We start from the raw sequence: 15186 nt of genomic DNA, 5'->3' as shown, positions 1-15186 counted from the left end.
TAGAAATGCATTATATTAGGAGAAATTGCTTACAAAAATCTGTATGTTAGTGGAAATGCATACAAAAATGTTTACACAATTTCATGGGGTTTTTTCTTAAAAATGGCAAACTGGTGCAGAAATGGATCCAATTGAAATTAAGGTTGGGGGGAAATGAAAGAAACCAAAATTGTCAGATCCATTCTAACCATTGGCCCTCCAGATGTTACTGGACTACAATTCCTATCATTGCTAACCATCGGCCGTGGTGGCCAGTGGCAGATCCACACCTTGGTTTCAGAGCACTCCCAGCTCACATGTAAAGCATATGAATTCCCCAAAAGTATCCTGGGAACTGTAGTTTCCTTCACATAGCTACAATTCCTAGTGCCCGTAACAAACTACAGTTTGTTCTTGGGGGGGGGGGGAGTCATGTGCTTTAAATGTGTGGCATGGATCTGCCCAGAGGTTATTTGGAGTTGGAGTCCAAAAATAGGTGCATGTCTACCAATTCTCCACCCCTGATTCAGTGTGCAGTCAATGCAAACAAAACAAAAAAAGAAACCAGATCAACATTGGGAGTAGCAATAGTGGCATTCCTACAATCATTTACCGTAGCTTCCTCCATCTTTACATTGACAGCCCTTTCCCCAAATACTTACTGCATCTTTTACTTCTCTGTCTAGTGGTTCAGTTACATAGACAGTCCCGTTCTGGGCAACCATAAATGGGAGTTTAGTGGGAGGCGTTTCCTTTTGCCGGATTTCATATTTTGCACCTGGATCATTCCACTGCACCTATCATTTCGAAGAAGAGTAAAACAGCAGGTTTAAATCCTCCATATATCGATGCCTAGCAACTGCAGTCCTCAGTTGGGCACTGTTGAGAGTGCCACATGCCCCAAAGGGGTGCTTAGCTTGTACTAGAAACTGGGCTTTTAGTGTTGCAACTCTAGCCCTCTGGAATCAAGACAGGTGCCTAGTATCATGATAGCTAGGTGCCTATTGGAGACATTTTTGTTTAAAAGGTTTTCCCTGAGATGTGACCCAGTCTTTAATTGTACATCTGTGGTAATGGTTTTATTGATGAATGGAGCACGTAAACATGGGAAATTGAAAATCAGACTTTGGATGGTAGATTTGATTCCTGGGCTTGTTGGCGGTTGCCATATCTTACCTGAGTGATTCTCATGGGGTGGGGCTCTGTAGAATTTTCCTTGAGCTTTACTAGTGGAGGAGACTTCCAGAGGTTTTCCAACACGGTGACAATCACGTCAGCATCGCTGGGGAAGGAATTCTCTGACTGCCCTGCCATATCTTTTACTCTCACAGCGATGGTATAATTGATCCCATCTGCTGGATTTAAATACTTAGCTCCTGGAAATCAAACAGAGAATAAATGAAACAATTATTGAACTGGCACCAACATTCTCTTGACAAAAGCCCTCTGCAAATGTAACATTGCAAAGGTTGCAAATAATGACATGCATTTTTCACCCAGAGAAAATTCCCTCTCCCTTCACTTGGCAGCAGTGCTTTTTTTCTTTAAAAATATGTTTAGGGAGTACTCTCATTTTCCTACTCATATTGAAATACTGCCCCTCAATGAAGCCAAACTTAGATTCACAAAATGTTTCGGGATATGCGTACCCCTGCGTACCACCCAGGGGACAAAAGCACTGCTTGGCAGCCTTAACCATGGCTATCTTTTTGGCAGCTCACACAAATGTCATAATCACATCACTACTGTTGACAGGTACTGAACCCATTACTACTGGGGGAAAACACAAGTATTTTGTTAGCTGGGTTACATGTACATCAACAGCAGTTATCATAATGTCTCCTTTAGATACCTTTCTCTACCTCTCCCTTTGCTTTCTAGCAAAACCATGATACTCATTCCTCGAAAATCATAGTTCACCTGTCACTAAAAATTCACATGCCTCCCCCTCTTTTCTTCTCTCTAGAATGAATTCCTCCCTTGTGTCCTTCATTGGTGAATACCAGGCATAGGCAAACTCGGCCCGCCAGATGTTTTGGGACTACAACTCCCATCATCCCTAGCTAACAGGACTAGTGGTCAGGGATGATGGGAATTGTAGTCCCAAAATATCTGGATGGCCGAGTTTGCCTATGCCTGGTGTATACGTTCCTCTAATTTAAAACAATTATATCATGCCTCTCCTACAAAATCATGCCTCTTCCTAGCATAAATGGAAAACAATAAGATCCAAAATGACAGCATGCTTCAGTTTGAAACAGTGAGATGATGATGATGATGATTTGAAACAAAGAATATTCCGTAGAAACTGCAGGAAAAGAATTGTCATAGGCGGTGGCACAATCCAAACCCTCCTTTATGCCCAGCGTGTCCCTCCGCCCCGGTATCTGGGTTCAGCGGGTGTCTTGCCAGCTGCCAAACCTGGCCACATGGCCGTACGGCTCTGCAAAACCCCATCAGCAGGAGCGGGGAGAAATTAGGATTGCGCCCTAAAACTAGGTTGGACATGTAGCCTTAGTAAAACAAGAAATATCTTAACATATGGCAGAAGATTGTGGGAGTTTGAGGCAAGACAATCATTATTTAGGAGAGATGTCCAAAGCCTTGATATAACTTCTGATAAGACTTTCTTTCCTTGATCCTGACAAGACAGACCACTGAGATAGCTGGAACACTTAAGAGAGCCTGTGCTTATGTCTTCAGCAAGAAGTCAGGTTCATATATGAGGGATGGTAGTCTTGCAAGTAATCTAGTACCCAAACATAAAGGGTCTTAAATGTAATCACCTACATTGCTGCACATGTAAAACTAAACCATACCTAATACGGGCAGAGGAAGGGAGGAGGAACTTAATTCAAAAAAAGGAGGGAGGGAATGCACGTTCCTAAATCTATGTCCAACTTTGCAAGCCATGGTTTACATACAGACTTAACAGTACAGTGGTGCCTCGGTTTAAGAACTATCCTGTTTATGAACAATTTGGTTTACAAACTCCACAAAACTGGAAGTAGTGTCCCGGTTTGCGAACTTTACCTTGGTCTAAGAACAGAATTCAAATGGTGGAAGGGCACCGGCGGTGGGAGGCCTCATTAGGGAAACCGCACCTCAGTTTAAGAACAGTTTCGGTTTAAGAACTGACTTCCAGAATGGATTAAGTTCGTAAACCGAGATACCACTGTATATCTGTATGGAGTCAATGTCTGGGGGTATATGTCTTTTTCTGGCTTCTACCTTTTTCTCAGAGGGCAAAACAACTAATAAAAGTAGCATAAAATCTGATCTCACATTCACTAAAACATATAGGGTGTTTTGCTATTGGTTTGTACTAGGCATTCACTCAGAAATTCAAGGCACATTTGCAAAGCTGCTTCTTGCCCACAAATCTAAGTTGTTCAGAAACTGGGGAAGGGGAGGGGTTTGGATGTGACCACCTTATATTATTAACAATGGTTGGCCCAATTTTTCAAGTCAGACTGCTTAGTTGTTTGGAACTTGGTTCCACAAGTAGACTTGCCTACCAGCAGCAGTTGTGGAAATTGCTCCAGTGACATTGTTAATCTGGAAAAGCATCGTTTGATGAGGGTCTGGGAAATGTTTGCTAATGCTGTAGCTCAGTTGCGCATGAGGAGTGGTGGGATCATCACGATCAGTAGCAGTGACGTATGTGAAGGGCTTTCCTGTTTGGGTGTAAAAAGAAAAATAAAGACATATCAAAAGGACAAACAGAAGATATCATTCTCCCCTGAAGACGAACCACCGACAGTAATCCACAATTTCCTAGTTTAAAGGAACTGGGCAATGTTTTCAGAACAATAAAGAGCAAAATTCCTGGTTTATAAAATAGAAAGATCAATAGGTCTTCTTGGCATTCTAGCACACTAGGTAAAAATATGATCGTGACCTTTCACATTGGGATTTTTAACTTTCTGGGCTTATTTATTTAGAAATTTATTTTTTTATTTTCACAGCTTGGAACAAGCATATCTAACAATAAATAAACATATACCACGAACAAAGACAAAAGTGGCTGATCCTGTTAAGAGAATGACAACAGACAATCTGGTATCTGCATATCGGACAGGCACAATAATAACCTGAGTCCTTAATCAGGTAGATCTCTCCATAAGTTTCTGTGAGTTCAAAGTGGCTTTCTCATTTGGTCTTCATGGCACACAAAACAAATAAATGGTTGCCATGCCACATAAAAAGATAAAGGGTTTGAATTACCTCTGGCTGATTTTACTTGAAATTACAAAAAAATCCCACCACCTTTCTGGGCTTCATGACTACTGTGTATTTGCCCTCTTATTTTAGGTCATTTGAATCTCCATTTTGTCAGCTTTCAGGTTCACATTCCCAGCTGCGGTACCCGGGGGGGGGGGGGATGTAGAAGTGGGATGATTTGGCCAAGCTCAACCATATCCACTTGAAAAGGAGTGGGATAATATACTACTCAGCCCACAATGAGCACAGCTTTCCAGTTGAGGTACCAAACACACAACTGAAACACATATGCACGCAAACTGGAGAGTCATGAGATCAGGGATCCCCTGCAATTGTATGCTTAGCGATGGCGAAAGTTGTACTTGGGAAGTGGATAACCTCTTCAGTAACGAAAGAGTAGCACTGGAAATGTCTATGAAAATTTTAGCTCCTCTGCTTTCCCCCCTTTCTTCCTGTGGTGTTCTAGGCCACTTGGCAAAATACACCTCAGATGCAGCTTGACAATCACAGTTTTAAGTTAATCTTAATGTCATATTTGTCAATCATTAAAAGCCCCAAATAATGTCAAGTAAATGTTGAAATAAATACCTGGGCGGGAGTTTTGTCTCACTGCTGCGAAGTACTCTCTCTGCGAAAATTGTGGAGGGTTGTCATTGACATCGATAACATTTATTGTGATAGAATATGGGCCTTTCACTCTCTGCCCATTTTCATCCAGACCTTCCACCTAATTTGAGGCAGAAAGAAGAGATATCAAAACAAGGTCATTCATTAAGTATATCAAACAAGATTTAGGTACCACCTCATTGTAACAAAACCTTTAAGCAGTTTACAGTAAGTCACAAAGTTTTGTCGTTCCATGTTTGAGTTGAATTGGCTAGGATGGATCTGTATGTTAGGAGTGATATGGAAATACCATTGTGGTTTCCCCTCCTCTGCTTCATATCATCCTTCTCTTGATAATTATCATTCATTAGGCGATGAAAGCTCATTTGGTCCCGGATCCAGGACTGAACCTAAATTGGAATGGGTCCAAATAATCAGTATACCCAGTACTATTTTTCTAGAAAAAGAGGTGCCAGAACTCACCATGAACGTCTCCCTTGTTCTCTTATAATGGCAATGGTGCCAACCTGAAAGGTGCCGGAACAGAGTTCCTATGAGTTCCAGTTGGAAAAAAGCCCTGAGTATACCCTAAGAGTCCAATAACGCCTGCAGCTGAGTCATAGGAGCCAATTCCTATGGCCGAGCAGTTCATAAGCACGCCAGTGCAAGTAGATAAATAGGTACCACTGCGGCAGGAAGGTAAACAGCGTTTCCGTGTGCTCTGGTTTCCGTCACGGTGTTCCGTTGCGCCAGAAACGGTTTAGTCATGCTGGCCACATGACCCAGAAAGTTGTCTGTGGACAAACACTGGCTCCCTCAGCCTGAAAGCGATATGAGCACCACAATCCCATAGTTGCCTTTGATTGGACTTAACCATCCATGGGTCCTTTACCTTTTACCTTTACCTATTGGTTCTAAGGGAAAGGGCCATAGGGCAGTGGTACAGTTTCTGTCTTGCATGCAAAGGCTCCTAGGTTCAATCTCTAGCATTTCCAGGTAGGAGTGGGAAAGATTTCTGGTCTGAAACCCTGGAGAGCCACTGCCAGCCAGTGTAGTCAGTACTGGGTAAGATGGACCAGTGATGTAACTTGGTGTCTAAGGCAGCCTCCCATGTCCCTATGGTCATTGTGATGGGTTAGTATTTTTTGAGATGGATATTGCTTTTATGACTGGTTTTTATTCATTTTTATGGCTGTACTTAGTTATAGTGTACTTGGAAGCCAACTTGAGAGGGCTTTGACTGGGAGTATTTAAATAAAATATTAGAAAGAAACAAAAATGTCACATCTTTCTTTTACCTGTAGATTGTAGACGTTTTTGGTTTCCCAGTCCAGAGACCCATTAACATACAGAGACCAATCTATCGGGTAAATAGATATTTTGCCGTCTGTCACACCAGTCAGTCTCAGCTTGACAGTCGGAGGTTGCAATGTAAACTAGTACATGAGGAAAAGAAACAAATCAGAACTCCAGTTTCCCATTCTCAAATATCAAACAGTTTTGAAAGTGAAGACTTTAGACATCCGTTTACCCGATAGATATAGGTGATTCCTGTCCTCCCCTCTTGAACAGAAAAAGTCTTGTCCTCCAGAGGCCCACTTATATGTGGGTCATCTGTCCCTTGGCAAATGACCTGCAGGAAAAATGAGAAAGGGTCCCAGATTATTAATATTGTCCATATTAATTAATAAAACTTTGGTCCTCCTACCAGAGCGATATAATTGTAATTTTCTGTCATTGTTGTAGCAGTGGTGACACTGCATTGGCTGAAAAAGGAAATTTCTCCCTACAACATTTGATAGATACTGTGTGATACAATAATATAGATGAATAGATAGATATTTAGCAGTAACATAGCTTCTAAGTTTTTATTTGTGAAATTTGCAGAAGTCTAAGCAATCCAGAGATGCCCGCAAGAGAATTTGACTTTCAGATTTTAGAGTTTGAAAATAATCAGATATAGAATGTGAATTGGTTCGTTCATTTGCAGTTCCCCACTAGAAAATGTGAATGGTGAAAATGGAAGATTTAGCATACTGTGAGTATTTGCAAACTCATTGATGCTGCTTAGAACAATGAAGCCTGTGTAAGTAAAGATGCAATCCTACACACACTTGAAAGTTGGTCCCACTGAGCTCATGAAATGCAAGTAGCTACCTTCCGGAGCCAAACATGCATTTCGTAATAGATGCATAGTTCTTATATGCTGTTTCCACAATAGGATGAGGGTATATTGCCTTTTGTCAGAAATGCTAGGGTGACTACAGAGCATTCATGGGTGGGTGGAATGACTCAAGTTCAACAGTCCATTAAAGTGTTGCATGTGCACATGTTGTTCGAAGGTTGATTCCCCCACCTAGTATCTTTGCAAGAGCTCCTGTAGAGATAATAGATGCTGTAAAGCAAAGCTTTTTCCAACGCATATGCTCTATTGCCCTTCTAAACTAAAGGCACATGGGACATTTCTTTCAGCCTTTCATTTGACTGATACTGCGAAGGCTAAGGTGGTCTTTTTTGCCAAAGACAAACATTTGGCATGGAGTCCATTTTCTAGTGATCCCTCACCTCCCATCCCTTAATATATTTTGCTTGTACATTGAACAGCCCACAACTAACACTGTGTTCTGAGGGAATTTTTGTTCTAGTTCCATTTTTTTTCTTCAAAGAATGAATACTTGAAAAGGAGTATCATTCTCTGTCCTTTAATCAACTGTTTTACCTTTTCTTCTTTGCCTTTATCCTTCATTATAAATACATATACAATCATCTGTTCTACAAGTTCTTACAGCTGGGGAACCTTTGTTTTAATTTCAGAGCAATCCAAAGTTGGGTAGAGCAGAGTGGCAGATACACTGCTGCTTCTCAAGCTCTGCTAGTTCACACCTGCCAGAGCAGAAGGTGAGGCATTTCTCTCTCACTACACCAGCTCAGGCTTATGTGCTCCTGCCTCCTATTCCCCTTCCATCTCACCATCTCAAGCTCCAGCTTCTTCCTTCACTTCCTGGTTTGGCCAAACCATAGTTTACTATGATGCCCAGTTCTGATAAACTAGAGATTGCTTCTAAACCAGAACTGGAACCAATGATCTGAAGTGATTTTCAGATTCTGTCTTAGAGACAACCTGTTGGTTGCTTGATTGGCAGGACTAAGTTACAGAATCAGAACATGTGAGGAGAAACAGGAATATGCATGCCCTTGATGGCCAAGCCATGGTTTAGCAATTATGCATGAATGCCTCTCCATTTTAAATTGTGTGTGTGCTCCTATCCTAATTTAGATTCTCTAGTTTATCTGTTCCACTAGTTTACATTGTGCCAAAGGCCCCAATGATGTTCATAGCATTTCCTTTCTTCGAAATGGGTGAAAGGAATACACTGAGCTCTGTATAATTAAACAAGATCTTTTATTGAGTGCAGTGTTTATAGAGGTCTGCTTTATAGGGAAATATGTCTGTTTGGAAAGAGCAAAGTCCAATTCTCTAACCGAAATCCAGGGTTCAAAGTTTAGTTCTTATATCAGTGTATAGATCCTTCCCTGTCAATTAGAAATGTTTTATGTGAGCTGTAAAATGTTGGGCTGCCTGGTGAATCATTATTTAATGAAACAGTGAGGAGGGGCACTTCCTTCTATTTCCTCGTTCCATTTACTGTTTGGCAACTGTTCCAACGCCTGCATGAAATGGCTGCAAGCAAAGGACAGTTTCAACCGTCAGTAAAATCCCTGGCAAGAAATATTAAAAATGCAGCATGGTGATTCATAGGATCTCACGTCAGGTCAGAGGCAGCAGCCATAGTACAAAAATCCATGGTTCTATGTCTACAGCAGAAGAGAAAGCAGATACATTTGTTTCCTTTAGAATATGCAGGAAGCATGGGCCATCCTTATCGTTTGTTTGGGAGGGGACTGACCATTACTGCCACTGTGGTCTAAACCACTGAGCCTCTTGGTCTTGCCGATCAGAAGGTCGGCGGTTCAAATCCCTGCAACAGGGTGAGCTCCCATTGCTCTGTCTCAGCTCCTGCCAACCTAGGAGTTCAAAAGCATGCCAGTGCAAGTAGATAAATAGGTACCACTGTGGCGGGGAGGTAAATGGCTTTTCCGTGCACTCTGGTTTCCGTCCAGTGGTGTCCCGTTGCGCCAGAAGTGGTTTAGTCATTCTGGCCACATGACCCAGAAAGCTGTCTGAGGACAAACGTCGGCTGCCTTGGCCTGACAGCGAGATGAGCGCCGCAACCCCATAGTCGCCTTTGACTGGACTTAACCGTCAAGGGGTCCTTTACCCTTTACCCTTTATATGGCCAGGGCAAGCTATACCAGTAGAGATAGCTGCCTCAGACGGCAGTGCTGGGTGGGCAGGTGTTGGAGGACAGAGCTATGTGTGCCAAATGGCTTGTGTTGTGTGGTCTAAGGTAGCTTGCTGCTCCCTACTGCCAATGAGAATACTGTTACAGGATAGCTATTAAAGCAAGATACCACTGCCAGTCTGATTGGCTTCTGGACATGGATTTGGGAAGGTGCAAAATTGGGCCACTCCTGCCTACGGCTTGTCTGATTTGCAGAGGGAGCAGACAATCCAGATCACCTGCCTGGGGAAAAGTGTCCCCCGAATCAGACACACAAAAGTCATGGGGACTTCAAGGAGATGAATATGTAGTTTGTGGGCATAATGTAGTGTGGGTCACTGATACTGGACTGTGCTGCATATGTCTGATGACAACAAACCAGTTAATTTGGTGCTGAAAAACCAATTAGGTTAAATCCAATCATGCCATATATCAAGACAGAGGTGTGAGGAAGTGTTGTTAGGTGTGTGTTCCACAATATAATTATGAAATATATCTGCTTTTTAAAATGTAAGTGGACATTTGGTTCTCAGAGACAAACAGGTATTGACAAGTGGGAACTGCAACAATTTTTGGCAGGGTGGAGTATTGCTGTTTAACCAGCCACACCCTTCTCAAAAATACTCCATTCCATTCCCACTCGCTTCCCCAGCAATATGTCAGCATTCCATGGCCACTGAGTCTGCTTCAGTCTTCATGGGGCTATTTTGGGGGTTTTCTTCCAAAGGATTTTTGTACTTCTGCCAACCTCAGGGTTCCCATAAGCTTGGTGATATATTATTCCTCTCTGGCTACATAAGGATCCACATTCCCCTCTGAACTTTAGAAATAGAGGGAACAATTTAACTTAATTTGATATATATTTTAAATATTGTATTTTTTCCCATAGATATCCCGCTCAAGGATGACAACATACAGCTCAATTGTAAGGGAGCTTCTGGGCAGAGGGTTTAGTTGAGTGTCAACATGCTAAAGTATTGCTTCTAATACCTCTATCCCAAAGGCACACTGATTTCTAGTTGTCCTAACAGACTGCAATCCTATGCAAAGTTAATTGGAAGTCCCATTAAATAGAATGGGGTAAACATCTGAGTAGACATGTGTAGGTTTGCTTCCTATGGTGTGTCAAAAGCTAATTAAGCCAGGACTAACTTGAGGGAGTAGTCTGGGGGGCGGGGGGGGGGGGAATGAATGATCAGGATGACAAAAGATCAAGGGTAAATCTCATTTGCAAATGAGTGGGCTCCCTCCCTCAACTGAAAGTTAGTTTTAAAAGCCAGCGCCAGCGTTTTCGGAGTGGAGGTGTTAGGATTGCTGTTAGGAGTTAGGGTTGCACTGGAGATAGTAAGCAGCAGGATGGAGGGAGAGTCAGGGAGCAATGGCTGAGGTCTGCTTAAATTCAAGGCTGCTGTGACTATGGGAGAAGCAAGAACATCTTGGAGCCTCAGTGCTGTCAGCACCTCCATCATGGGCTCAGGTTTGATATATGTGTAAACAGTGCTTTTTTCTTTAAAAAAATGTTTAGGGGGACTCTCATTTTCCTACTCATATTGAAATACTGCCCCTCAATGAGGCCAAACTTAGGTTCACAAAATGTTTAGGGGTATGTGTACCCCTGCGTCCCCTCAGAAAAAAAGCACTGTGTGTAAATAAACCACATATCATGAAGACACCACAGTCTCTGCTGTGCCTCATTGTCCGAAAGGAAACACAGACCCTGGGTGAATGCAGTTGAAACTCCTGGAATCTCACACTGCTATGCAGATTTGGGTGGCCTGTAACAATATGTTATTCTCAGAAGTATATGCATTTTTATTCACACTTTCCCCTAAAATACAAATCTTAAAACTTTTCTTCTTCTTCTTGGGGAACTGCATTACAAATTCCAGAGGATGGCTGTCTTTTGGTTTGTGTTCTGTTTCAGGTAGTGAAAATTAGGTTGGTTTGTCTAAAAATGTAAAGTGAAACAAATTTCTCCCCCATCCCTAGGTGGGACTCAAGAAGCACGTCCCAATTTTTTCTCTCCAAAAATTTAAAATGAAAGGTTTACAAATGGGTGATGCATTGCTCTGCTGTGTAGTCTTAATGCTGTTTGCTGGTTTCTCCTGTGCTAGTATTGTATACCGTATTTTTTGCTCTATAAGACTCACTTTTTCCCTCCTAAAAAGTAAGGGGAAATGTGTGTGAGTCTTATGGAGCGAATGCAGGCTGCGCAGCTATCCCAGAAGCCAGAACAGCAAGAGGGATCACTGTGCAGCAATCCCTCTTGCTGTTCTGGCTTCTGAGATTCAGAATATTTTTTTTCTTGTTTTCCTCCTCCAAAAACTAGGTGTGTCTTATGTCTGGTGCATCTTATAGAGCAAAAAATACAGTAGCTAGGAACTGAACAGCTTCAAAATTTTCTTCTTGAACTTTAATTTTAAAAATGAAAGTATTTTTTTTTAAAAAAAAGTTTCCCAAAATTGTGCAGGTGTGGGAATGGCATCACTTATTGCTAGGAATGGGGAAGATATTTGACTCTTTAATTCTCACTTCCTAAAGCAATGAACAAACCAGACAGCAATTATCTTTCAAAACTCACGCTTCTCTAAATTTTGCGATGCAGTTCTCCAGTTGTACAAAAATGTGTCTTTTAGGGGAAATACACATATTTATGAAAATTACAAAAAACGCATTACATATGGAGAAATTGCTTGCGAAGATGTATATATTGCCCAAAGAAAGCATACAAAAACTTTACATCAGGAGAAAGTCACTCTATAATGCTGATAAATTTTCACAAGCGATTTCTCCGCATTCATTAACTCAAACAAGAGACGATCCCTGCCTCCTATCTATCTGTTAACTGCTGTGGGAAAAGGACATTGATTTCCCTGGCATGATCCTATGGATTAGCGCAAATTAGAAAATGTATAAATAAATAAATTAACAAACAAAGTACAACAAAAGACTCTTCCCATTGTGATCTCTGGACTTGCCATGGCTTATGGCCAGAATAATTTGTTTCTTCTCAAATAGTTATTTAGAGAGTTCCTATGGTGTTTCTTGACTTACCAGATGAAGTATGAGGAGACACCCAAAGTGATGTGGATATATTTTAAGCATCTTGGTGAGAACTTCCATTCCAATTATTCCAATTCCTATAAAACATTCACAGAAAAGATCTTGAGTAGCTGTTATGAGCAGGTTTAAATGTTCAGGCAAGCAAGCAACTCCATTCAACTGTACTACCAGTGGAAGGGGCTAATGGAGCGCTGGCCCACCAACCTCAGTTTCCCCTCAGCCAGCCCCACCTGCCTGTTTTGTTCCTTACAACCAATTCAGGGGCTGCCACTGCCTGTCAGCTTTCTCCTTAGTGTTGCCCCTGGTAGAACTCTGCAGGGAGGAGGACAGGAATAAAACCAGAATTAGCTGGTTCAGCCCCTCTGGCGCCATCTACTGTTGGCCTCCCTGCCTGTCACAATGGGCAGCAGCCACCACTGCGAACCACCATGGGGCCTCCCCAGACAGAAAAACCCTTTCCCACGAGGATATGATTCCCTTTTGTTCATTGGGAGGTAGTAGGTATCAGATTTTTTTTTTTTTTTAGATAAAAGGAAAACTCAGACAAAGAAAATCAGCAGTTAAGCAAGGGGAGTTGGCAGGAAGGTAGGACAAGCACAGATTATGGTGCATAGGGTCTCCTTTGCAATAAGTCCCTTCTTCTGCCCCACAGCAAGCAGACGGATTGGATTCAAAGGTTTCCCTCCTCAGTCAGAAGGAAGCTTCCTCTACCTGAGAAAGCTCTTTGCACCGGAGGAAAAGAACCTTTGGACCTAAAAACAATATCCTGTCTTAACTGCCCTATAAGGGAGTGAGGTTTCTCTTGGTTCTTTATAACCAAAGAAGGATAGAAAATAGACTCCAAGAGGGACGAATCAAGGCACAAACTAAGGAACTCTTTCCCCCAGAAACAGTGAGGAATTTGAAAGTAGCGGGGAACCGAGGGAACACCCAGCAGGGATGCTATTGAGAGTGCAATAATAGGGGCTCACTACTGTTATCATTGGACGCGGGTGGCGCTGTAGGTAAAACCTCAGCGCCTAGGACTTGCCAATCGGATGGTTGGCGGTTCGAATCCCTGCGGAGGGGTGCACTCCCGTCGTTCACTCCCAGCGCCTGCCAACCTAGCAGTTCGAAAGCACCCCCGGGTGCAAGTAGATAAATAGGGACCGCTTACCAGCGGGAAGGTAAACGGTGTTCCGTGTGCTGCGCTGGCTGGCCAGATGCAGCTTGTCACGCTGGCCACGTGACCCAGAAGTGTCTGCGGACAGCGTTGGCTCCCGGCCTATACAGTGAGATGAGCGCACAACCCTAGAGTCTGGCAAGACTGGCCCGTACGGGCAGGGGTACCTTAACCTTTACCTTTACTGTTATCATACAGTCCACCGTCTGCACCCTTCCTCTAGGGAGGATGCTTAGTGCAAGCTCCCCTTTTCTCCCTCTAGGTCCCTCCAGTTCTACCTGCAGGTATATGAAATATAGATTGCGTCACCTGACATGGACAGGGAGAGCATAAGAAAAGCCCTGGTGGATAAGGGCAAAGGCCCATTTCATCCTGGTTCTCACAGTGTCCAGCCAAAGGAAGGCTGGAAGCAGGACCTGGGTGCAAGAGTGCTCTCCTCACTTGTGATTCCCAGCTAAAGTGGTACCTCGGGTTACATACGCTTCAGGTTACAGACTCCGCTAACCCAGAAATAGTACCTCGGGTTAAGAACTTTGCTTCAGGATGAGAACAGAAATCATGCTCCAACAGCGCGGCGGCAGCAGGAGGCCCCATTAGCTAAAGTGGTGCTTCAGGTTAAGAACAGTTTCAGGTTAAGAACAGACCTCCGGAACGAATTAAGTACTTAACCTGAGGTACTATTTCTGGGTTAGCGGAGTCAGAGAAACACTGCCGCCAGCAGTGCAGGTAGAAGAACATACCCATTGTGGCTAATAGCCACTGGTAGCTTCGTCCTCCACAAAGGAACTTTTGGATTTTGTAACAAACGAAAGAAACTCCTAACAGAGACTGGCTCGTAACAGCAAACAGCCCTCACAAGCAGCAGGGAAGCAAATTCTCACAGACAAGAACGATCAAAAGAATCTCGTACGGTATGAAAACCTCCCCAATAAATCTTGTTTAGAAGATCACCTCTTACCTGGTGCACAAAAACCTCGATCTGTTCTGAAGGGTATTTCCACACCTGTCCAAGATGGTGTGCCTGCCTGTGTCTCTCAGAACCCTTGGCAGTTTCTAAGCCTCTCCGCAGGGTTTTGATCAAACATTAACTTCCTTCATTGACAAGTCCCGATCTTAAACGGAAAGGTGTGGCTTGAAATGGCAACCATGGTAAATAAAATGCAAAGGAGCCGTTTGGAGCAGAGCAAATCCCTCTTTCACACACTCAAACACACCTCGTATCTTTCACCCCCTGAACTTTCATGTGACTTTCTTAGTTTTTATTGATTGAATCGTAGAACTGGTTGAAAAACATACTGAGAATGAGGTTGCTTCAATGCATGTAATATTTGAGCAACAATTATCAAGAATGTAAAGAAAAGATAACCCTTCACAGTCCACAGTTACAATAATTATTTTGGTTATAATGGCTATCAGCCAAGCTCAAAAAAATCAGGAATTGGTATACCATCATAACCTATCTATGATGCTAATCAGTTAATCAGTCACATCCAAACGATAACGATAACGATTGTCATTGTCCCATGCGGAACAATGAAATTGAAAAAACTACATAAAACTACATAAAAACTACATAAAACTACCACAAAACTACATAAAACTACATAAAACATTTAAAAACCCTTAAAAACTCTAAAACCCCATTTTAAAATACACTATATTATAGAGACCCCTTATACTGCGTTTAGAACCAGAATTGCATTTGCATAGAAACTGTTTCTCAGGCGGCGAGTCCTGGCCTTTGTAACCCTATACCTTCTTCCAGAAGGCAGAAGCTGAAAGAGATCATTTCCGGGGTGCGTACTATCC

The 15186-nt window shown here is 42.6% G+C and overlaps 1 protein-coding gene across 1 annotated transcript in view; it reads right to left on the bottom strand.

The window, feature by feature from the left end:
* CDH17 (cadherin 17) overlaps positions 1–14488 on the bottom strand; it is a 31320-nt gene extending 16832 nt beyond the window's left edge. Inside the window, exons 1-8 of the mRNA XM_081919707.1 lie at positions 14336–14488; positions 12207–12292; positions 6341–6442; positions 6108–6245; positions 4792–4930; positions 3498–3656; positions 1156–1355; positions 642–776 (exon numbers count right to left, since the gene is read on the bottom strand). Coding sequence (XP_081775833.1) covers positions 642–776; positions 1156–1355; positions 3498–3656; positions 4792–4930; positions 6108–6245; positions 6341–6442; positions 12207–12275 — 942 coding nt within the window. The 5' untranslated portion in view covers positions 12276–12292; positions 14336–14488. The remainder of the gene's footprint in view (positions 1–641; positions 777–1155; positions 1356–3497; positions 3657–4791; positions 4931–6107; positions 6246–6340; positions 6443–12206; positions 12293–14335) is intronic.
* Between the last annotated feature and the right edge of the window lie 698 nt (positions 14489–15186).

This window comes from Podarcis melisellensis, assembly GCF_964234715.1.
Source record: "Podarcis melisellensis genome assembly, chromosome: 7".
Lineage (NCBI taxonomy): Eukaryota > Metazoa > Chordata > Lepidosauria > Squamata > Lacertidae > Podarcis > Podarcis melisellensis.
The sequence above is the reverse complement of the archived record's forward strand: the minus strand, read 5'-3'. Positions and strand labels throughout refer to the sequence as shown.